Source organism: Ixodes scapularis, unplaced genomic scaffold (genome assembly GCF_016920785.2).
Source record: "Ixodes scapularis isolate PalLabHiFi unplaced genomic scaffold, ASM1692078v2 PGA_scaffold44__24_contigs__length_19508400, whole genome shotgun sequence".
NCBI classification, from domain to species: domain Eukaryota; kingdom Metazoa; phylum Arthropoda; class Arachnida; order Ixodida; family Ixodidae; genus Ixodes; species Ixodes scapularis.
Window position 1 is genome coordinate 368,111 of NW_024609873.1, and position 24,130 is coordinate 392,240.

The 24,130-nt window shown below is 48.7% G+C and overlaps 3 protein-coding genes across 3 annotated transcripts; 2 read left to right on the top strand and 1 right to left on the bottom strand.

The window, feature by feature from the left end:
• Window positions 1-3,899: 3,899 nt before the first annotated feature.
• On the top strand, window positions 3,900-5,484 carry LOC120841710. The gene has a single exon (XM_040212673.3). The coding sequence runs from the start codon at window positions 3,976-3,978 to the stop codon at window positions 5,482-5,484; it is 1,509 nt and encodes a 502-aa protein (XP_040068607.2). The 5' UTR covers window positions 3,900-3,975.
• Window positions 5,485-9,684: 4,200 nt separating this feature from the next.
• On the top strand, window positions 9,685-12,097 carry LOC115331760 (putative nuclease HARBI1). The gene is made up of 3 exons (XM_040212663.2): window positions 9,685-10,385; window positions 10,943-11,157; window positions 11,706-12,097. Exons 1-3 carry the CDS (start codon window positions 9,804-9,806, stop codon window positions 12,019-12,021), a joined length of 1,113 nt encoding a protein of 370 aa, XP_040068597.2. The 5' UTR covers window positions 9,685-9,803; the 3' UTR covers window positions 12,022-12,097.
• Window positions 12,098-12,478: 381 nt separating this feature from the next.
• LOC115331759 (myb/SANT-like DNA-binding domain-containing protein 3) lies at window positions 12,479-16,789 on the bottom strand. Its single transcript, XM_040212664.2, has 3 exons — window positions 16,375-16,789; window positions 15,596-15,808; window positions 12,479-12,855 (listed from the first exon to the last, which is right to left on the bottom strand). The coding sequence occupies exons 1-3, from the start codon at window positions 16,691-16,693 to the stop codon at window positions 12,479-12,481; spliced, it is 909 nt and encodes a 302-aa protein (XP_040068598.1). The 5' UTR covers window positions 16,694-16,789.
• Window positions 16,790-24,130: the final 7,341 nt, after the last annotated feature.

Below are 24,130 nucleotides of genomic sequence, written 5' to 3' on the forward strand. Positions count from 1 at the left end.
AAGTGTATGGTGCCAAATCGATTATCATGGGTTTTCGGCTCTCGTTGGTGTTGTCTATCGGCCCCCATCCTCCTCCAGATCATTTCTTGAGAACATTCAATTTCACATGCAACAAATATACAAACCTAATATAAAAACTTTATTGGCGGGTGTTTTGAAACTCCCGTCAATCAACCCGTCGACCTTATTAATAATTAATTAATAATATAATGTAATTAATTAGTTTCAATTTTAATTTAATACTATTTAATCAGTATTTTGATTTAGTAGTGTACCGTAAGGATTTAGGGTCATTCATTGGCATTACTTTAGGTGTGAATCTGTGGGTCACAGTGATGAAGAAGAAATATAAGGTCTTAGTTGATAGTCAGCGGTGTCTATGTCTCTGTTTCTCCCTGTCTGTGTTTGTCCCTCTCCTTCTAGCTGACCATTTACCTAAACGTACAACCGATCGACCTTACTAAGGTAAAAAATTGCAACTTCACTACTCGAATTGATGCTCAATTTTAACCTAACTCAGCTTGTTACTGATGGTACTCGTATTTCCCAAAATAGCAGTAACATTTTGGACCTCATTTTTGTTGGAAACTCTCCAGAGGGCACTGACATCAGCGTTCATGATGGAATTTCTGACCACAAGCTTGTTTTCCTTACGACTAATTTTTGCCCTGTAAAAAAGGGTCATGTGACTAAACGTGTCTTTAATTTTGTTGCTGCAGATGATGAAGCTATTATAAATACTCTTGATTTGAACTTCAGCGACTTTGAGACGGAGGGTGACATTTCAACATTATGGAAAGGTCTCAAACGTATTACTGCTAAGTGCCTTCACAAATATGCAACAAATATAGTAAAAAAGAAACATCAGAATGCCTGGATAAGAAGATATACAATACTTCGGAAAAGAACAATATCTAGGCAACGGAGAGCAAATTGTAAAAATGCTGATGTCATAACTTCCCTCACAGTGACGCCGAAGCGAAAAATCAAAACGGCGCGCGATTATTTTTTTGAAACAACATTAGAAAACTTCACGAAAGAAGTACCCCAAAATGTTTTGGGGGTACTTGTCGGACAACAGGAGATCTATTGAACAACTTCATGTTGATGGAAATGAAATTACTTATTCCTACCAAATTGCTAATGAGTTTAACAGCACTTTCACGGTGTTTTTAGTCCCCGATGCACTCCTGAAGAAACTATTTATTCAGTACCTTTTTTCCCAACAATGCAAGATAGTGGAGTTTTAGTATTGCGTATAAGAGCAAACGCAAGCCTCCTACGTTAGCGTTAACGCTGCGTCCTCCACACTGCGCATGAGCCATCGCACGTATTGCAGCGAGCTATGCGTACGTACGCTCGCTATCGCTTTATGCGAGCGTATACGTAGCGGTCCCCTGCGTGCAATTCTCGTTGCTCTCGTCGCGCACGGGAAAGCGCGAGACTACTCCAGTTTGTAAAATGGCGAGGGGTGAGGCAAACTAGTGGAAGTGCTACGCGCGTTGTACGGGTTCGCTTCACCATTGAAGATGTCCTCAACCTCTTGGAAGAAAGAGAAAGAAGAAGGGGAAAAGGGTGAGGCTCATGGCGGGCGAGGACACGCGGAGTTCGGAGCTGGAGACAAACGAAAGAGCCGGTGCCGAGCAAGGCTTCCAGCTGAAGACCCGGACCACTAGACAGCCTTGGCCCTCCTCTTCATCGGACTCTGAACTTAAAGGGGCCCTCCGGAGCGTTCTGCGATGGTCTATTAATGACGGTAACTCAATCTACAGGCCCTAAGGATCCTAAAAATCATAAAATTACGGCCATGCGCGGCGGATTTCCCTATTAAAATTGCTATCAAAGTTACCGGCACGCCCCCCTTTCTGAGATGACCCCGGAAAACGGGAGGGGCACCTCTTTACGCGTCAGCCAATAGCAAGCGAAGGATTCCGGCGTCAGTGCGCGTCACCAACGCAGCCGACCGCCGACCCGCGAACACGCGCGGACCGTCGTCAAGGGGCCCGGACTTTGCGCTCGGTAGTCGTCGTTCGTCGCACCGTACCGTCGCGCTGCTACTGCAATAGGCAGTCGCATTCCACAGATGACAAGGAAAAGTTTGACTCGTTGACGTGGAAGGATCGAAAAGCTGGCTTCGGAGTCTGGATCCACGGGAAGAAGGAACACGTGTCCCGCAAACGCGCGCCTGCACACGCCCCGGGAAGCAGACGACCCGACGCGCCGACGCATCACCCCCTAGCAACAAGCTTGCGGGGAGAAAACATAGTTCGCTGGTTTTGGAGCGATAATTGCTGACTATGTTTCCCGCACCACAATCAGTTTACATTAACTCTAATTAGCAACAAGCTTAAGAAGTGTTGCAATAATAACGTTCGCATTCACCGCGAGATGCAGCATTTCCATTGGTCAAGTTTTAGCGATGGGCAGGGAATGGGGGATTGTCTTCGAAGAGAAAATAGTCCCGATATATATCTATTGCCATCTGCTTAATAAACGGTTTTGTAATCTAAAACTTTGTATACAGATTAACTTGCACCTACTACGCAATATAACAACATAAACAGACAATCGCAGAAAGCTCCGGAGGGCCCCTTTAAGTACAGACTAAACCTTTTTCCAATGGTAGCGCTTCTTTGCGTGACTTCCTCGGAGCGCGTGGAACTCGGCCTGATCGGGCGGTATTGACAGGCGACCCACAACCTCCTCAAAGAAATCAACGCGACGAACTCTTTCGAGCGCACACAAAGATGGATGCCCATAGCCAAGAGCGTTGGCGACGCCGTCGAACACTAAAAACTGTTTACCGTGCGGTTGGTACTTGAGCGGTGCGACTTATTGCTTGCATACTTCCAAGAAGAAGGGTATGCACTTGGGCTAGTTGGTGATCCATGTTTGTGAGGGTAAAAGCGCTAAAAACAACGGACGAGTAAAAGAAACGAACAACACAGAGCGCTATTTCCAAGTGAAGTTTATTCTCAGAAAACACATATATATATATGTACACCGTGAAATCGCGACATGTACTACAGAAATGCGACATCACCCAATCAGTGTTCGTCTGTCCGTTATCTACTTAACGAAAAATTTTAAAAACGCCACCTCAGAGCCAAACAGGGCTATTAGCCCCGAGAAGTTCGCGTGGCGCCCCCTTACGGCGAACCGGGGTGACGTCACGGCGAGGAGAGAATTTTTCCCCGACTCGCCCCGTTCGCCGTGTGGAAGCTGTGACGACGTTAGCTGTCGGCGCGCTCCTTTCTATTTATTTTTTTTGTCGTGTTTTTCGTAGGAAGTGTAAATTTTTATATGCTCCTTTATTGAGGTATGGCCTGTAGCTACAGGCGAAACTTCAAGCAACATTTTAAGCATGGTTGACAGGGCAGGCAACGCATGAATCACAGCTGGTATATGAAAATAAAGATGTATGGCCACAATTGCAGGAGCATCACTATAGTCGGTTACAGCTTAAGAAAAAAGCTGGAGCTCCGCCCACAAGCGTAAAGCGCCGCTTGAAATGCCTACGCCGTCAAAGAAAATAGCTCCCTAGCAACGCCGTTTTATCCCTCTCAAAGAAACGTCTTCTAGGCCAATACATAAATAATTTAGTTTATTCACGATACTTAAAGAAGTTGAGATACGTTATTGTCCACGCACGGGTTCAGTATTAATGGACAGGGGTCATGTCTAATGTTCCGCCTTCTAACTGACTTCCTGTCTAAATGGCTGTCTGAACTTCTGTCTTCCAGTGGTTTCGGTTTCGGTAGTCGAAAACCAGACTTTTTTGAAAAACAAAAAAAAAAAGAAAAAAAGGACATTATTATTTCGTAACTAATGCAAATTACCTTATTTTTCTTAGTTTTATATACTTTATAGATGAATAGTGTATGTTTAGTTGATTTGTTGAATAGAAAATCTTTTGCGTTTCCGGTTTCGACGAATTCGCGATTTGGAAAGTCGTTCTCCGGTTGTGTGTTCCACATGTTTTCCGTCATGGATCCCAACGAGGAAGCTGCGGAAAGTGATTCTTCGGATTCTTCTTGGTCGAGAGACCTACCGTCTACGCCAAAACGCTGGTTCAAGAAGCACAAGAGCGGCCACATCTTGAACAGCGGCCAACGAGAGCTCCTTCTGAACATGTACGTTCGGATGCGGCATACGGAGCCCGACCTCGACGTGATTGAGGCCTGCAAGGCAGTCAGCAAACTGGCAGGTGTCAGCGTGTCCAGTGTGCTTGCAATCAAGAAGGAGGCAAGTGCGAATGATGGGCAACTCGCGTCACCCTCTCGGAAGCGCCCAACAAATGCAGGCAAGAAGCGGCGTACTGCCAAGTACGGTGACCTCGTGCTGTGTGCCTTAAGATCGTGTGTGCATCGGTTTTTTCGCCGGAACGAGATGCCCACGGTTGAAAAGATAGCAGCCGAGTTCCGCACAAGCCCAGAACTCCCCTCGCTGCAGGCGTGGACCGTGCGTCGTCTCCTTCTTGACATCGGCTTCAGGCGAGAAAGGAGGGCTCGAAACTCGCTCATGGTCGAGCGAGACGACATCGTCGCTTGGCAGCAGACGTACTTGCGGGACATCACGCGTCACAGGCAAGAGGGCCGCCAGATTTTTTACCTCGACGAGACGTGGGTGACGGCCGGGCACACTGCCTCGACGGTGTGGGTGGACAGCACTGTGACCTCGTCCCACGACGCCTTCATGCGAGGTCTCACAACGGGCCTGAAGCAGCCGTCGGGGAAGGGCCAGCGCCTCATCGTTACGCATATCGGCAGCGAAGATGGATTTGTCCCTGGGTGCCTGGACGTCTTCCGCGGCAAAAAAACCGGCGACTACCACGAGGAAATGGACGGCCCTCGGTTCGAAAAGTGGTTCGACGATGTCCTCCAAAAACTGCCGACGGGGAGTGTCATCGTAATGGACAATGCCCCGTACCATTCCCGGCGGTTAGAGGCGGTGCCGACGACCAGTTCCCGGAAGGAGCTCATCCAGGGCTGGCTCACGTCGAAAGGTATTGCTTGGGACGCCAAGATGCTGAAGAGGCAGCTCCTTGAGATCGTGTCGTCGGTCAAGCCGCAGTACGTGAAGTACCGTGTGGACACTGCTGCAGAAAGGGCTGGTTGCACAGTGGTCAGGCTTCCACCCTACCACTGTGAGTTCAACCCAATTGAACTCATCTGGGCACAGATCAAGAATCGCGTCGCAGCCCGAAACACAATGTTCAAGATTGGCGACGTTGAGAGACTCCTCAAAGAAGAAGCTGAGCAGGTCACGGCTAGTAACTGGTGCAACGCTGTGAGGCATGTCGTCGAAGTGGAAGAAAGCTTCAAACAAGGAGGAACGACAAGTGCTCACATCGAGCCAATCGTCATCGCTCTTAATGAAGGTGACACTTCTTCTGAGAGTGACATGTCCAGTGTGGGGCCCCTCGACGACCCTAGATGTCAACATCAAGGGGGATCAACCCTAAAAACAAAACGGTCCTTTTAAGGACCACTCATATGCTGTAAAATCGGATGCGTGTCGTACACGTCTCCCGTGTCTCATGTTGTTGACGTGATGTTGTGCTTCATTACCTCATTGCACTGGTCAAGGCTTTTTGAGGTCTTTAAGGTCCGCCTCACATATTCCACTGGGCCGTAAGTGAGCAGCATAGAGTTTCCAATCCCTCAGCACTGTTCCACTTCCTCGAATCGGCTGGCCCAAAGGCTTAGAAGGTGCAACTCAGAGCTTGGAGTTCCTCCATGCACCTCGACCAACTGGGTCACCGCCTGTGGTAAGCGCAGTTAGAACGGAAACGGAGTCCGTATTGATATTTGTATGGATATCACCCCGATTCACAAATTGTGCGGTGCAATAGGGAGGCTGAGCTTATAGGGCTTGCCTACAACCTCAGTCTCCTACTATCATGCCGAGTTTTATGGTTTACATTCTCGTAATGCCGAGCATTACGAGAACAGCGACTCGTGTTAGAAATGGGGAGAGCTAACTTTCACTTGCCAAGATTCGCGCTATTTAACAAGCTTTGCACTTTGTCTGCTTACTTCTATAGCTCGTTTCTTTTAGTACTGTTAATGTTTTATAGCTCTCTCGGATGAGAATTAACACAAAGAATGTCAGTTCAAACGACACCGGGAAAAGGTAAGTATCGTGCATACCACTGGTTTTATCCTCCCTACATGCAATCGAAGGTGCAAAGGAGGCCGCTATACCAATCGTCACTTACCATTTGATTGATAGCGACAAAAACTTGGCAGGAGTTGCACGGTTCACAACTGAGTGAATGACGCCGTACAACGTCGTTTCAGTAGTTACACTTCGTTTATTTATCCACCGTTGCAAGCGAGGGCGCAGGCAATGCCTAGCAAAGGAACCCGGTGCTGGGGGTGCCGGCAGTTCACTCGTGGTGCTAATCTCGCTCATACACTCTAAGAAAAAAGTTGGCCTCAAGGGACTAACGGCTGCATTTGGTCCTCTGAACTCCCAGTTGCTCCCCGAAAGGACCTTCTGGTTCAAGCTAGGTACCATGTGCAAAAGCTGGGGACTAATTGCGCTCGACTGGGACTAACCGATAGGCGTGCGCGAGCAAAAGCAGCCATTAGTCCCCCTCAGACAGGGTGCATCTGTATGATTTAGTCCCCGAAGGCAAATTGAATGTTTGCTAGGAGGACGGATGATATTTCGCTCGTCTTGGGGATCGGCGAGACAGCCCGGCACGGCTGAAATTGTTAACAAAACTCGGACGAAACTGGCTAATTTGTTTAATGTGCAACGAACGTTCAGACATTACATGGTAGATCTTCACGCGGTGTGCGAATGCGAGTTAACGAATGTGTTGACTCTACTTCACCCAACTATCTCGTCAAAAATGATCTGTTGACATTTCACAAGTCTCATTCACGTAATTTGCTTTCGCGCAAAAAATGAGCATTTATCCAAACGCAACACCTCCAAATACTAACACTTCATTTTTCTTAAATAAAACTTAAGAGTTTGTAAAAGACGCGCTTTCAACACCGGAGTCTCGCAGTCAGAATAAATGGTCACTTCAACCGCTAAAACTGAGTTATTGAGAACAAGTCGAGCCTCGTCTCTGCGTCTCCCCGTAACCAACCTTTCTTGGTAGTCCAATGTCGAACTCAAAATCCGCAACGACACACTTGATGCACGGCACGTTCCACATAAAAAGCACATTCAGAAGCAGTGTCTAGACGCCTTCATACGATCGTCGTCGCTGTTTCAGAGGTTTCAGATAACACTCTAGATGAACATCGAAGAACAAATCACGCCCGGATCGTCATCCATGGCCACACCCTGTTAATACAAAACAAATGCGAACTAAAAAAAAAGGCCCCCGAGAAAACTGAAAAGAAAGAAAGAGAGAAAAAAAGAGAAAAAAAAACAAAAACAAAAAAAAACAAAGAAAAAAGTGTTTGCTTGTACGTCACTTGACCGGCGTGTTGAAAATAGCGACCTTCGACCTTCTCCCGTCCTTGGGAGCGTCCGTGTGTCCGCGTGTCGTGTGTAGTGGGGAGGGGGGTGGGGGGGGGGGGGGGGGGGAGATCTTCGTGTACGCGCCCTTGCCCTCCCACCAACCCCCTACCCCGCATTCCTTGCTCACGCGGAGGGTTGGGCAGATGAGGCAGAGAGGGTCCGTCGGGAAAAAGGGAAGGTGTCTTTGTTTGAAAAGGACCTGTTTTTAGTATAGCCTTCATCAGAACTTGAAGCTGGTCGTCTCCGATCATTGCGGGATCCGGTTTGGATTCGCGGTGCTGCAACACTGCACTTGATCAGTTCTGAAGTCACAATACGAGGGAACTCGATTAAGGTATGTCGAAGTACTTCTGTTTATGGTATATTCATTCACTGCGGCTTCAGAAAGTGTTTTATTTTGAGCGCGTTCTCTTGCTTCCAAAGCGCGCGCCATGCTCTATTCTTTTTGGCACCATGGTTGTTTATTTTGTTATGCAGCACAGAGACCTGATATTTAATCGTATCGAGCAAAACGCCAGTGCTACCGATGGCTTATTTTTCGTGTTTTGCAGACCCTGGCAGAATCGCTTTACCATAAAGGCCTGGTCAGACATGCAGCAGAGAGCCACAAGCATAGCGCTGACCTAGCGCTAAGCGCGTGCTGACGGGAGCTTTCACCAGCTTTGTATCGCACCGTCAAAACTGCTTCTCATGGCAGCCGAAAAGCAGCTCACCACACGTGAGCAGCGCTACTTCAGCGTTTCGATGCGTGTGAGAACCGGCCTTACCGATCATTCACACTGGAAGCGGATCCGCCTTCTCAAAGCGGTTGCGAACGCGGTTGTATAAATATCCAGTACAATTTAACGCGCCTTTGATGTCATCAAATGCGCATGAAATTGTACTGGATCTTTATACAACCGGCGTTCGCAACCGCTTTGCAAACGCGGATCCGCTTCCAGTGTGAATGAGCGGTTAATGGAGACATTTATTCGATTGCACAGACTTTCCCGTTGATGGCGGGAGCTCGTTTCGTCACTTTGAAGCATAGTTTGAGCACGCACATGCTGGGTCTGTAATTCGCAGCGAACGGTCCACTACAAATATAATATTGCGCTGGTCTGCTGTTAACAGATCGCATGTTAGATGAAACCTCTGTAGCACTTTTGTAGCCCATTTGTTATTTATTATGTGTGGGTTATATCTCATACTTTTGTTGAGCGATCGGGTATTTCACGCTGCCCCTGTTGCTAATAATCCAAATTCCTCGCAAACCGGCAAGAAGCTGCCGGTGCCCCAATAAACGGTGCTTGGACCAAGATCGGTTTGGACAGCCGTCCCAGTGTTCAAGCCACGACCTCCGTGGTTCAAGCCATCGTCGACGCAAGAGCACTGTTGGGGATTTGGCCTTATCGTGGAGTCTACCGCTCAGGAACTTCGATTTCAGTCATCCTTGAATGCGATGTGTATCTACGAGGCAATAAAGCTACGTTTAACCTGAACTGCACAATTTAGTTTCGGAGACTTGTGGCTCGGGACTAAATGTAAAGGATAAACCTTTAGTCCCAGGGGTCTAAATCCAAGGGCGCAACGATTAGACCCAGGGGTCCAAGTGCAAGGGCCTAACAGTTGGTCCTCGGGGTTCATTTGAAACTGTGTAACAGTTAGTACCAAGGGTACAAGTGCAGGGGCCTAACAGTTCGTCCTCGGGGTTCAATTGAAACGGTGTAACAGTTCGTCCCAGGGGACCAAGTGCAAGGGCCTAACAGTTGGTCCCCGAGGTGCAATTGAAACGGTGTAACAGTTAGTCCCAACGGTGCTAGTGCGTGAGACTAAGGGAGGGGCGCAACTGTTACTCCCCTTTCCGTTAGTCCCCGAGGGGACGAATGGTTGTGGCAACGCACTTGCTCCCCTCGGAGACTAAGTCGCGCTCCCCTTTTTCTTAGAGTGTACATACTGTTGTTATCACTGGATGATGAGCGCTGCATTTTCATCTCGCCCCACGGAGTCCACAGGGAAGAAAAACGGCGATACCGGCACTGTATTGACAGGCGACTCGAGGCAGGGAACGCAGACCTCCAACGAGAGGAAAAAAAGAAGACGTCAGACGAGCGGCCCAGCGATGCTAACCGCCGTATTCTTAAACGCTACTCGACTCGAAACTCGACTCGAAACTCGACTTGAGGGTGGTTTTGCGATTCATAAACAGATCTCCACTCGAAACTCCACTCGACTCCAAAATCTCCACTCGAAACTCCAAAATTTACTCGAGATCTCGAGTCTGCGCCGGAGCTACCTTGAACGGCCACTCGAGCCACTCGAGTGCGTTCAGTGTCATGGCGGCCGACGCATCGTTCGCCGACTTCGTCGACTTCGTGTTGAGAACGGACGAAGTCCTTCACGACAGCCGAGACCCCGACCAGGACGTCGATGTGCCGAGACGGCGTTGCCGGGACCGGCTCAACCCGTTGGAGCATTTCAACGACTGGGAGTTTCTGGTGCGATATCGTTTTACGAAATCGACAGTAGTAAGCCTTCTCCAGTGCCTGCCGCTGGAAGCAAACGAGAGCAGTCGCGGCCTGCCACTGTCCCCGATGCTCCAGCTCCTCGTAGCGCTGAGATTTTATGGCGCCGGGACTTTTCAAGTAGTTACGGGCGACCTCGTTAACGTGTCGCAGCCGACGGTGTGCCGCGTAATTGAGCGTGTCTCCCGGGTCCTCGCCGAGACTCTCTTCCCCCGCCTCGTGGATTTCCCGGAGGGCGACTGCGACGAGGTCATGCGGGATTTCTACAACATCGGGAAGTTCCCCAGTGTGACTGGATGCATCGACTGCACCCACGTCAAAATAAAGGGACCTGGCGGTCCCAATGGGGAAGTCTACAGGAACAGGAAGGGGTTCTTCTCCCTCAACGTGCAGGTAAGTTCACTTCTGTCTGTGCTGTTAGCGACAGCGAAGTAAGTTGAAAACAACGGCACGCCAAGACCCGGTGTGGCACGTGAAAGCTCGGCGATATTGTGACTGATGTAGACTAGAACTTGTAGAGAGATCTGCACTCTGCGACAGTGCAGAGTGGTGGTGGGCCAGCTAGAGAGGGTTCAAAACCAAGAATTATGTATTGTGTGTTTGGAAACATACATTTAATTGGGTGCCGAGGTGGCTTTTGTTATTTTATAGCAAACGCTCATGTTTTATAGCATTTTCCCCTTGAATTATACTTTTCGAACAAAATATTAGGGAGATTTTATCCCGTGCTCAAATTCTCTTCTATTATACCGCGTGAAAAACCTAGGAATTAAGCCACATTGAAGCTTACGTCACATAAAACTGCGAGAACTCAAATGCTAGTTAATTTCCAAAGCTTGCAGATGCACTTTGTCAAACATATACTAATTATAGTAGAAATATCAGCTTGAGCACTTGTGTTCATATCGTGGCAACCTGCTCATCCCTGTACTGCTCCTTCCTATCCACAGGCCATCACAGGACCCCAGCTGCAGTTTTTTGACCTTGTTGCTAGATGGCCAGGCTCCGTGCATGACAGCAGGATATTCGATAACAGTCGTGCAAGGGTCCTGTACGAGAATCGGCGCATCCCTGGCCTGCTGCTCGGAGATGCAGGCTATGCCTGCATGTCATTTCTTCTGACGCCCCTGACCAGCCCAGGTGTAGCCAACAGCCCAAAGGGCAGGTATGTACTAATTTGTTGGAAGAAATAATGGCATGAAATTCAGAACAGCTAACAAGAAGTGATGCTGTAGCCACAGTGTTCCTATTGGTTACTATTAGTTCTGCAAATCTTTGTCACAGCTAGATTCATGACCTTTGGGCCTTTGTATGGCAAAAAAAGCTGGCATTATTCACTTCCTGTGGACAAATTTTTGTTTCAAAAGTATGTAGCATACAACATTTTAGTTCTATTTTTATTTTCCTCGAGAACATTTGTTGTTCTTCCTCGTCACAGTTAGTCGGTGTCAATTGTTGCTTTTTGTCACTAGAATTGGACTAGGGCCAAGAACTTGAATTAAGACGGTAATGTAGAAAACACAAGCCAAAACCACTGTATGCAGAACAGTAGCCTCTGGTAAGCAATAGAAAATGCCGAAAATGCAGCTAGCATGGATGGGCCGCGCTGTACAGGTTACTGAACCATACTGATGGTTGCAGCAGTGGCGATTTTTACACCTTAAGACTTTTATCTTGCAACGTTGCTTCCATTACCAATGCTGCACCATATAGGTACCAAGCAGCTCACCTAAAAACAAGGAACTCGGTCGAACGGGCATTTGGAGTGTTCAAGCGACGCTTCCCATGCCTGGACATGCGGCTACAGTACAAGGCGGAACGGTCAGCCCTCATCATCACCGCCTGTGCTGCACTGCACAACCTGGCCCTGCTGCGAAAAGAGCCATGCCCACCTGCTCTACCCTCTCCACCAGTACCCCGACGCCGGAGGCGGCTGCGTCCTCATGTACTGCCATCACCTCCAGACCCTGTCGACACAATCAACGGCTCGCTGAAACGCACACAGATCATCGCACTGTGTTTCCAATAGGGATATTCAACCAGTAGCACATGTTTATAGTCAATGACAGGTCAAGGATAGTGTACAAGCTGGAGAGGAGGAAGCAGACAGAAGCTTAAGGTGGAGAGGGGAAACCTCCTCTCCACTTAAAGCTTCCGTCCTACTTCTCATCTCCAGCTTGTACTCTGTTCTTGACCCGTCACTGACTCGTGCAAATACTCGGACACGAATTCAGTAGTAATCGCTCGAATAAATTGATTTTCAAATCCAATTCCGCGTATTTGGTCAATCTAACATATTCTGGGAAAGACTTGTGGCCAGCACAGAGCTAACGAAAGACCTACCCTTCCCTTCAATTGTAGTGTGCTGTTTCATTCAACTTCCGAATATGCATAACACATTAGGTTCTATCGTTTCACTACAATGTAGCGCACATAAAATAAATAATTAAATCCTCGGAATGCTTTTAAACTGAAAGAACCCAAATTTAATTGTGATTTCCACACCCTTGTAGCTTGCAGCGCAGGGCTGCCAGCTGCTCCACCTTTATCTCTCTCTCCAGCTGGAGCAGCTGGAACTCTGCCCGTCCGCGTCGTCGCAGCTCAAAAAGCTTGTTGCGGAGTATGCGCATTTGCATTAAATGTTGCGCCTCCTTCCGCCGATCTTCCTTCTCGAGGATGTCTACACGGGCCTCCTTTTCGGGAGCCATGATCCGCTCCAGTGCTGCGATGCGGTTTCCAGCTCTTCTGGATGCCCCGCTTGGCAGCTCAGCACGGGGGCAGGTAATGCTCCTTGCCGGCGGAGTCGCACAAGCAGCTCCAACGCTGCTGTCTTGGAGAGGTGAGGCGGACGGCTCAGGAGCATCTGGGCGTGCAAAACACATTAACACTGTGAGTGCTAGGGGAAGAGCAAGTACACAGGGGAAGAGGCCCAACAGCCACATGAGCCTTTCGTAGAGATGTTCAAAGCTAGGTGTTGGCAAATTAGTGAAACCTCGTTATATCGAACAGCGCAAGGACCGTGAAATAGTTTGATATAATCAAAATTCGATATACAAAGTCACACACAAAAAGAGTGTCAAAGCACAGCGTGATTTAATCAGTGACAGGCTAACGGCAAAAAATGACTATGCTTCGTTTCAGCTTCCGTTCAAGCGCAGCCAAAGGCTGACGGACGCTTCGCAACTTCGAGAAGAGCATTTTTACGCATCGCAAAGTAGTCCGCAAAAGTAATTCCTTTTAAACAACTGTTTTGTGCGTAAACGCTGCACAATATTCCAGATGTGTACTGCTGACAATGATATGCAACTAAAGGAATTAAATACCTGAAGTTTAAGTTCTTATTAATATATGTAGATACATGTGGTTTGGTGAAAAAACGTACGTCCGCTGGCAACACGGCTGCAGCGCTCAGTTTTGATTTTGTTTCTGTAATTGCCGAATCATGTGCTTTGCTGCTTGTTTGTTGCTTTCCTCACCGAGTCTCTTCAAAACGTCCTTTCGCAAAGGCATGTCTGGGTGTCAGGCGCGAGAGGTCGTGATGAATGTCTACTTTTAAATTCTGCAGGAGACTCCGGCCGCGTCGTACCGCAAATGCTTTGTAAACAAGAAAAGCGTCCGGGCCACTACAATTCCCTGATACACAGCGAAATCAAAGCACCCCTTTACCTGCCGATCACATTGTACGCCAAGAAGCTGGTAGAAAGGACTGTGGCTCGAGCCCTGGTATATCCAGACAATACAAGGAAACATCAACGGCCCGGTCGTCGGGCATCTTGCAATGTCTACTTACATCTCGAAACTATGCCGAAATGCCGAACAGGTGGAAAGCTCGGACACAGACGCCAGCGGCCAGCCTACGTACTGACATCCCCTGCGACTAAATTTCAGAACGTGAAAGGTCACTTTTTAAACCTGTAGCAGACGATTTCGTTGATACACCCGTAGCAGACGAAATACTCTGCGAGCGCGGGCGGCGCGGACGACCAGCGGCGCAGCGGAGCGATACCAAGTGCAGGCGAGATCGCGTGACCAATTGCCAACGTGTGATTGGCTCCGGCCACACATAGCTTTGGCTGCGCTCGGACGGAAGTTGAAACAAGGTACAGTATTCACGTGAAGCGTTAAGGTGAACTATTTATTCCGACGAAAAAAACTGCCGCAGTGTAGATTGCTGCATGGAGCTGACCGCATGCCTTATTACGGCCGGCTCCACTGTCTCCAAGCAGTCCACCAGCGCCAGATCACTACCGTCGATTGCACTGCAGTAGTGGCGTAAAAGTGAGACCGTCTTCCCGACAATGTTGTAACAGGCTTTGAAGCGTTGCAGCCACCCTCTACTTGCGGCGACGTTTTGTGCTTGGTGGATGAACGCGAAGTCCTTTGCTTTCTGTTGAAGCATCGGCCTGACACCGGAATGTTCCGAGCCCTTGCGTCCATAAACCACTTGTGAAGTGATCTTTCCACCTTTTCGAAGGCCGGTGTCCGAACACGGCGTGCGCTGGAGTGCTTGCTTTGTTCAGCCTTCGGTTTGATGTCGCTTTTCGTCTTCAGCAGCGTGCTCAAAGTGCTTCGCAGTATGTTGTACGCTTCGGCAATGCTGGACTTCTTTTCTCCTTTTTCAACGCGGCGGATGATTTCAAGCTTTGTCGCGAACGTCAGTGACGTATGTTTCTTTACGATTGTTGCCATCGCCACATGCGGTTGACGCAACGTCGGAGGAACGAACCCGGAGCCACGAAACTGCACAGGGCTTGAAAAGAGCGATGCTGGCGATAGGATTGAGCTGACTGGACTGAGCCCGAATGTCGCCGAATCTGGATGGCGTTCCCGGCACCACAGGCATAAAGCTTTATGCGGGCATGCGCTTGAATAAAAGTCGCAAACGCCTGCTGCGCCACCGCTATCCTACGACGTGTTGCGGGAAAGCCCGTGTTCCAAAACTTACTCAATCTAACTCTAGGGTAAAGGTGGTTGTCGAAAACCTATCCGCGTCCAGCGTTTCTCTATTTTTGATGTCGCGTGACATAATCCGCCAGGGTAACTTGTATCCATTCGAGTAGGTTTGGAACGCAGCCTCGGTGTGTCGCTCTCCTGTACGCTATACGCCGTTTAGTTGCTGCACTCGGAGTAGGAGGAGTAAAAGAGCGCTGACTTAACGCGCCCACTGCCACAGATACGGTACGCCGCCAACGACGGTTTGGCGGATGGCTGCGACTGCTGCTGGCGGCAGCTGCCACGACTCGCTCGCTGTCGCGGAAGCGCAACGAGAAGGCACGTGATCTGTACCGAGTCTTCCCAAAATTCTCTGCCGTCGTGGCGCTGTACGCTTTGCAACCACTAGTTTTGGTTTCAATTCACAGTACTATCAGTACTATGTCACGACCCACTGCTCGCATTTTCAATTTTGGAACTTCAAAGATATGTACAATAGTGTAGACGTTGCCGAGCAATAAAAAAAAAAAGGCTTCGGTGCCTTTTTTTCTGTTCCAGATTTGCTGTTAAAATGATACAAGTCGCAAATACAAGTAGACATGTTACGGCTCACGGTACCCATCCTCGACATGTTGGTGCAAATTTGTCCCAATCCAAAAGCCCCCAGTTACCTGGCACGTCGTTCCAGCAGGCGTGATTGTCATTGCCTTCAGTGCCTCGCACCATTGCTTCAAACATTGCAGCCGAAGGCAGCGACAGCACTGGCCGGTCTCTTGCCCTGTCGCTGTCGCAGAGATTTGTCACCACTGCCTCCATGTGGTCTGCCGCCGCTCCCACAAGAATGAGTGAGGGGCTCATCGGCCGGCTTGTTCGTGGCCCACCTCCTGTGACAGAAACCAAAGAATTTGAAGCTCAGATTGGAGAGAGTGAACAATGTATGGGACGAACAATTCAAAGAGCACACTGAATTTTCGAAACGCCTCCGTGCGAGATAAAAACAATTGTTAAGGGGACTAGAGCGAACCTAACGAAGAGAAAATCTAGCACAACCCAGTGGAGGCCCACCTGGAACCTTCTTATGGGCAATTGAATGCTGGGCACTTTGTTAGAATAGGCTTCCGGCAAGATGCGGGGACCTCATTTGTTTCCAGTGACGATTGTAAAAAAAAAAATGCCAATAACGCCAAATGTTTTACAAAAAAATATGTCAAGAAAATAGCAAAGAAGTAGGCCCACTTTGGATCGAACCTGGATCGGCTGCATGCGTATGAAGCGAACTTTGCTACGCTACAGCTTTGAACAACTCGTTTTGAAAATTCGTTTTATACGAGACCCGGAAAGGAGCACGACGTCGTGCACATAGCATTGTTCTGGTCGAAAGGACTTCTCTCCGATGTTTACTTTTTACACATCGGGAACGGTTTACCAAATATGCAAATTGTCGACTTACCCGTGGCGTGGATGTCTCTCGTCTCGTCGGACTTGGTTTTTTTGTATCTGGATTTTTCGTTCTCCCAACGCTTCTTAAGTTGCTTAGCGCTTCGTGCGCGGACGTTTGGCTGGCTGTTATACTCGGTGCTGAGTTTCTCCCAAGCTTTAAGTTTAGCCTCCTTCGAGTAGTTATTTGCCTTCTTGTTTTCAAGAACTCGCGCATGTTTCGTTACGAGCGCTTGGAGGAGCGCCTTCTCCTCCGCAGTATAAATAAAACGAGCCCCTGCCCGCTCTTCGGTATCGGCCATTTCCGAGTCGTTGCCGTTGGGGTCCTCCATGATTTGTCGTGCGAGGCGGCGAGGCGACGAAGCAGGGCTGCACGGTAGACAAAGGGCGGCGAAAGCAAGAAAAAACGAGACGAAATCGACAAACCGTGAGATAGACGACTGCTGACGAGAGAACGACAAGACGAAGTTAGCATGCAGCTAGCGAATGCGCTTGTTGCCAGACAAGGTAACGACTTTGTCCGTTTTGCCGCTCAAACACGTCTAAACTTTACGCTGCCTTAATAAAACTTCGTAGTTCACTAATTCGATGTTTGTATGGTACACGTTTTTAGATAACACGAACGAATATATTTACTTTTCACGTGAAAAAGGTGTTTTAAATAAAACCTTTGGCTATAATCTCGCTCCCAGACGTCCTCAAGCTTGTTGGAGTGGAGAACGGAATCTCGAGTTCGAGTGAATGCCGATTCGCGTCTGTGAATACCAATGGCACTTCGAGTGGAGTCGCGCGTCCATACTCCACTCAAGTCGAGTCGAGTTTGGAGTCGAGTAGGGGAATGTTTATGAATACGGCGGTAAGCCTTGCTAATGTACCGGGTGAAACAAGGAGACGGTAGGCTGTTTAAATCGACCGGAAAATTCGGTTTCTTAACCTATCGCGCTACGACTTTGTGCAGCGTTGCCCACAGATGGTGCATGTTTTTCGTAAAATTTGCAAAGAGCGAACTTACCTGAGGAAAAAGTAAAGAAAGAAAAAGGCTTAGCTCCTATGGAAACGCAGCGACGCCTCCGGTCTGCAAACAAAACGGCGCCGCTTCGCACGGGGGACAAGGGATGGAGCAAGCGGTCGCGACGCCAACTGCCGCCAACGAACGAGCAGACGACACAGAGAGTCGGCCCTTTTGCAGACAAGGAACTGCAGTTCCTTGCTGTTACCGCGCCTGTCTTTTTTGTTTCTGCGACTGTCGCTGCCTACGGAACGCGCTCCGCTTTTGAGTCGAAAAGATCGTCTGCTAAAAAGGCCTGCTCTCGGCGCCATATGCTCGTTCGTTGCGGCGTTCGTTGCGCCATCTCTTGTGTCCAGTGCGAAACGGCACCGTGTTGTTTGAAGACCGGAGGCTTCGCTGCGTTTTCATAGGAGCTAAGCCTTTTTCTTTCTTTACTTTTTCCTCAGGTAAGTTCGCTCTTTGCAAATTTTACGAAAAAAAATGCACCATCTGTGGGCAACGCTGCACGAAGTCGTAGCGCGATAGGTTAAGAAACCGAATTTTCCGGTGGATTTAAAGAGCCTACCGTCTCCTTGTTTCACCCGGTAGTGATTGCGCAGGCGAGCTGGTGGATGTTAACCATTTTGTTCTCAGCCCGAGACTGAGGCAGGAAAAGAGGAAAGTTTCGAAGTAGAAGAAAAATGAACAGTCGATTTTTTTTATGTATTAGAGACGTGTCTTCGACTGTTCATTTTTCTTCTACTTCGAAACTTTCCTCTTTTTCTGCCTCAGTCTCGGGCTAAGAACAAAATGGCTAAGCCTTGCGTGCGGTCCGAACTTTCCGATGGCGATACCATCGCCGGATCATCACGTCGTCGCACAAAAGCTACTGCGAACGCAAGTCGTTACCGTTGAGACTCCGCGGCATGGCCTCGCGTTAGTAAAATACCGTGGCAAGACCAGCATATTCGCTGAAAAATGCTGGTGTCCTGTTGCTAGGTCCAGGCTGCCATGTTGGAAGCTTTCGTCCGGAAAAAAATCAGGATTGGTCCGCAGAGGCCGTGACGTCACGAGGACGCTTGGGCGCGATTGGCGGTAAGTTGACGGCGGATGAATACATATCGATGTGCAGCTTTTTTCTTAAAGGGGTCATGAAACGCTTTTCCAACTTTTTCCTGTTTCGCTTTCCTCCTCAACTCATACATCGCGCATTCCACCAAACAGTTCAAGAAGACGAAAAGAAGGGAGGCCCCTCTCGCTCGGAACCTGGTTTGTGTAATCCGGATAGATTCATTCTCCCCCTAGAAGATTAGCCCGTCGCTCAAAATTTAGACAAAAGTTTCTTTCCCTACCCCGTTCACCCCTAAGCTGACAGTGCGGTGGAAGCTACGTGCTCCTTGGGTTAGCCACACTTTTGCCACGTGAGTGTGGCAAATGTGGCTGCAGAGAATGAGGTCAGGTGATGAAACGGAGGCCGCTGATTCTTCCGGCAAGCGCGTAGCTTCCACCACAATGTCAGCTTAGGGGTGAAGGGACTAAATGAGGTCCGGTTTCGTGTGACGTCAGTTTGGACCCGAGGACGCGCTTTTGGGACCGCGGATGTATCACAGTGAAAAGGCAGAGAGGTTACGAAGGGGAGGAGGTACGAAATAGTCCGCTCTGTTTTCAAATTTTCGCACTGAAAGTCAGGCTTTTGACTTTCTACCTTTTTTCTTTTGGCCCACTGAACGATGTGCTATTAGTAAAATCCCAATCTAAAATGATTTATCCCAACCCAAAAATCGTTTCATGGGCCCTTTAACCTGTAACTGACTATATAGATTTACATCTCGCACAATAAACGCTGCTGATGATCCGAATGAATTGGCAGGTTATGTATACTATTTTTTTTTTGTATCTCTGTTTTTAAACAAGATCGCCGAAGCAGAAAAGCCGCATGCTGCTCGAGCAACATGCTAAATACAGACTGGGCCATGGCAAGAGAATCACAAGTAAGACAGCCCAAGTGCAGGGGCAAAGTAAAAAAAAAACAAGGAACATTTATTATATACATTGCTTGCATTTGACCTTTGCTGGATTCGAATAGTATTTCAACGGACCACACGGGTGGTATGTGTGGACTTGCTTTTATTGTCACGGATGACAAGATAAAACAAAGAATAACTGGAAACTGAAACGTTTAATGAAGCGAACTTGTGCCCAAAAATAAAAAAAAAGGCAACAGAAGATAACAGCAGAGCGTCGCGGGCGTCGAAGTCGGCGAAAAAGCAGAGTCGAACGCTGGGGCGAAACTGACTGCGGCTCGCCGCGCGGAGCCCCTTATGTGCATGCGTGAGCTTCTCGAATAATCGGCGTAGAATGTTCGACGCGTAGAACATTCGGACCTCGAACAAGCAATTCAGACTAAACGGTGTATTTTCCGAATACCCAAGACTGGAATAAAGAATGTCAGGAAAAAAGTATAAACATTCCAAATTACGGCACTATTGCTGTGCATATTTTGGGCAGTTCAATACATATCATGCAGGCAACTGGGGGCAATTCGTCCGTTTTTGCTGCTACCACACAAATTAATTTCCAGAAATTGTGGATCTTCTAAGAAATATGCCTGCATTCGTGTATAAACTATATAATTAATTCAGGAAGAAACTACATTTATGTAAAACAACCCTGTTCCACGAGAACTTCAAAGATAATCAGACACAAGGCCTTTAAAACATCTCTGAACCAGCGCATGCAGAGTGGCAGCGCAGAGTCGGGGTCGCGAGCTAATTACCGACCACCCAAAGGCCCATGATATAAATGCCACTTCAAATACCTTGAAAGCGGGATGTAATATCGTCCTAAATCATGAACAGGCAAGCAACAGAATTTTAGCGTCTGAAACACTTGCGCAACGCTTCACCGACCCCTCGCAAGATTGCCTTGTGTCGTGTGGACGGACGGGGAGGTTCATCGGCGGAATTGCGTCCGCCGATCGCTTTCGGGATTTGTAACCCAATTTTAAAAGTAAAAGGGACAAGCAAACTTATAAAATGTACGGAAGCACGTCAATATCGGCCTAACTCAACGTCTTGTACACCAGGTAAATGAAGTCCAGCTCCTCGAAGAGCTTGCGACAGACAACGCCAAACCAGGAAACCGGTGCTGGAAAGCGAGCCGATGCGAGATCGCGGAGCGGAGTCCTCCCCCTGACGTCACGATACACCTCATCCAACCAGGGCGCGGCGACCGCAGCGACGCTTGTGTTCGCTCTCGGGGCTAATAGATGGAGCTTTGACACACGTTCCTTCAACGCACTCAGATATGAGAAAAGCTTTGGATATCTCCCTTGTCATTTTGTTTCGGTTTCGGGCCAAGGTAATGGTGTTGCCAAACTTCGGGACACACCCATATCTGTCACAGTGCACAGCCATATTTCCCGAGGGCGACGATCGAACTGACAGTGCATGCTCCCTAAGCCTACCGTTTATACAACGTCCCGATTGGCCTATGTATACACTTTGCCACATGATAAATGAATGTTGAGGGCGTGGTTTACAAGATTAATTTATCATGTGGCAAAGTATAGGCCAATCGGGACGTTGTATAAATAATATGCTTAGGGAGCGTGCACTGTCAGTTCGATCGTCGCCCTTAGGAAATCTGGCTGTGCACTGTGACAGATGTGGATGTGTCCCGAAGTTTGACAACCCCATTACCTTGGCCCGAAACCGAAACAAAATGACAAGGGAGATATCCGAAGCTTTTTTTTCATATCTGAGTGCGTCGAAGGAACGTGTGTCAGCGCTCCATCTATAGCCCTGTTTGGCTCTGAGGTGGTGTTTTTAAAATCTTCCGTAAAGTAGATAGCGGACAGACGAACACTGATTGGGTGATGTCGCATTTCTGTAGTAACAGGTCGCGATTTCACGGTGTATATATTGTGGGAATTAAAAGGAGGGAGGATTACGCACCTTTACGTCCGGGGACCTGTCCGGTCAAAGATGAAATCCGATGCCCGTCTCTCCGCGCGGCCGACGGCTACCAGCGAGGGTGGTCGCCGCGCCGGGTTCGGCCAACGCCATGCCAACAACGATGATCCCGGTATCCAACCGCGTTTATTGAGTACCAGGGGTCCCCAACAAGACACTGCGGTCAGGCGAGCCGCGGACACAGTGTGCCCGCAGCGCCCGCCGACCTGAGAGCCAAAGGGGCAATTGCGAGCGGAGTCATCGCCGGTCGGACGAGCTCAAGCCGCTACCCGTCGTCGCAGGAGTTCGGGGTCAGGGCTCTCGGCAGACGGACGTCCACAGGTGGTGGGGATGCCGACTGTCAGAGCCAGGGGAATCACTAGCGTGGAGTCATCGCCGGTCGGACGAGCTCGCGCGGCGACTCGACCCGTTGCCCGGAGTCCAAGCCAGGACTCCCCGACCACACGGCCGTCCACTCGGAGGGCAGGCTCGACTCTCCCTGGCGGCTCCAGCCTCGTCCCCGGAGGGGCAGGCGAGCTCGCCAAAGGGAAGTTCCCTACGTCCCCCCCAGCGGGAGGGACGCGGACGGAGGAGTGGCGAGAGTAGACAACCAAGATGGCTGCCTCTCCTTCCCACGATAAGGTACGCTCCGGTCGGAATTAAGCCCAGTGGCTTCCGACGTCGCGCCCGCGGCCCGAAGGCCGGATCAGGAAAAGGGAGCCAGAGGCTCCCACAATATATGTGTGTTTTCTGAGAATAAACTTCAGTTGCAAAGAGCTCTGTGTTGTTCGTTTCTTTTACTCGTCCGTTGTTTTTAGCGCTTTTACCCTCAGAAATACTTCGAAGCAAATGACGAGGCCAACATAAGGTAGTAGGGATCCCACATCACACATGGAGGGAACCATAGACCGAACTGCTGGTCGCACAGCCCTAAAAAAAAAGAAAAAAAAACAAAAAAAAAACGTTTACAACAGGCAATTGGAAAGAGATTCACGCACTTTGTAGCATAGCGAGGAGATTGTTTGAAGCGTTTCGCAGGAGTACATCTAGATGGCGCTACAAGTCTTTACGTATAGTTACGTATGCGTTTGCCTTCCGCTATACTAAAAGTGCGCGTTCAACGCGCTCCGTAACGTTACCTCGACAGCTAGCGTGCGTTGTACGCAGTGCTGACGCAAGGCCCGCAGACTTGTACGTAATCCGTTACAAGTAACGAAATTACTTGTAATCCCTTACATTTATCATTAATTTATTAACGGAATAATTACATATTTTCTAGAGTAATTTTAAAGTAATTCCCTTACATTTTTTACGTAACGGATTCCTTGTAATTTTTTTTTTCAGAACCAGCCCCCCCCCCCCCCCCCCCCTTCTAAAGAAAAGAAGGTCGTTTTCATTTTGGTAAAGTTGAGCACAGTGACACTGTCACGCCAAAGGGAGACATGGCACTCTTCAAATCCGAAAAGCAGATTTTTTTTTTTTTTGCAACACCAAGCTTTTGAATCTATTTTAAAGACCCCAACATTAAAGGGGCACTGACACCCCAAAGGTCGTATTTATTTTTATTGTCTAAAACGATGCAAGTTGTAGTCATAGACACGCAAAAAAAACCGCATCGCGAAAAAAAATTTTCCCGCGCGCGCGCGCGCCTTTTTATTTTTGGCGTTTGATTTTCCCGCCTCTCGCCTCCTCGCTTCTTTTGATCGGTGACGTCAAGAATCAGGAAATTTAGAAGCTTTGTAGGCGACATCTCTATAACATTTAATTACGGCAATCCTAAAACATGTTTTTTAACGCAATTGCGAACGCAGTACGGCCCTTCTTTTTGAAATACCAAAAATCGGGAGTTCGTTGTGGTGCCGTCTCCTGGATTTGTATCCTCCAACGGAAAACAGGCGACACCGCTCAAAACCGGTCCGCCGGCGTTCGCTTGCGCTCGCTCCTTTCCTCCTCGCTTTGGGTCGCCATGGCAACATGGGCAACATCAAGGAGTGGTGAAAGGAAGTGGACTCTCAGGTCTCCTCAATTTTTGACGTCAAGGCACCGGCGCCGATCGCGCGGGAACTTCGAATTCGGCATTTGGAAATTGTTTTTTTACTTCACGAATACTGAATTCCCAAATCTCAAATTTTGAGGGTAATGTCCCGGCATCGTTTTCAATCGTTTCGGATAATAAAAAAAAATATGATTTTGATGTGTCAGTGCCCCTTTAATGCCAAAAAATCAAAAACATTTCTTCGGAAAAAAATAAATAAAAAGGGGGGGGGGGGGAAGCGCAAGTTATATCCACTTTTTTTACTGTCTGTTTTTTCTTTGCTATCGAAGGCGGGGAGAGGGAGACACCCAGTGATTGTATACCTCTTCGGGAAGCTCAAGGCGTTAAAGACCGACCAACGAACCCATTTTCCGCAAGGTAGGAAAATGGCCCTCGTGCCCTCCTCTTTTCACCCTCTCCCAAAAATCACGTGACGGCAGGGGCTCGTTTTGTGTCGGCTTTTTCTGTAGGGATAATCTTCAAAAACCGCGAAATGAGCGGCTAGCTGCAAGCGCAACAACGACCTTGAGACGTCCGGGTGTCTTCCCTCGTTGACGCAGGCACGCTCAATCCGCGAGATTGAGGAAGCCAGCACGACCGAACGCTTTTTCCCATGAGCTGCAGGTCCGAGGCCGCTCGGGCGGGGAAGATCGAGGGGTCTTGGTATGTTCTGTTCGTTCCAGCAGCCGCTCTCTGGCATCGCGCGGCTGCTGGAACCATTCCCGTGTCTGCACAAGGATTGGCTTGCGCAATAAAGGGTTCAGGTCGTTGATAATACTTTTATTTTCTAAAC

What these genes read in the sequence shown, in the direction of transcription:
- LOC115331760 (XM_040212663.2), top strand. Translation starts at nt 9,804, where the DNA reads ATGGCGGCCGACGCATCGTTCGCCGACTTCGTCGACTTCGTGTTGAGA. An exon ending in TCTTCTCCCTCAACGTGCAG is followed by an intron (nt 10,386 to 10,942) that starts GTAAGTTCACTT and finishes TCCTATCCACAG; the next exon opens with GCCATCACAGGACCCCAGCT. An exon ending in GCCAACAGCCCAAAGGGCAG is followed by an intron (nt 11,158 to 11,705) that starts GTATGTACTAAT and finishes TGCACCATATAG; the next exon opens with GTACCAAGCAGCTCACCTAA.
- LOC120841710 (XM_040212673.3), top strand. Translation starts at nt 3,976, where the DNA reads ATGTTTTCCGTCATGGATCCCAACGAGGAAGCTGCGGAAAGTGATTCT.
- LOC115331759 (XM_040212664.2), bottom strand. Translation starts at nt 16,693, where the DNA reads ATGGAGGACCCCAACGGCAACGACTCGGAAATGGCCGATACCGAAGAG. An exon ending in GAGAGACATCCACGCCACGG is followed by an intron (nt 15,809 to 16,374) that starts GTAAGTCGACAA and finishes TTTCTGTCACAG; the next exon opens with GAGGTGGGCCACGAACAAGC. An exon ending in CTGCTGGAACGACGTGCCAG is followed by an intron (nt 12,856 to 15,595) that starts GTAACTGGGGGC and finishes TTGCACGCCCAG; the next exon opens with ATGCTCCTGAGCCGTCCGCC.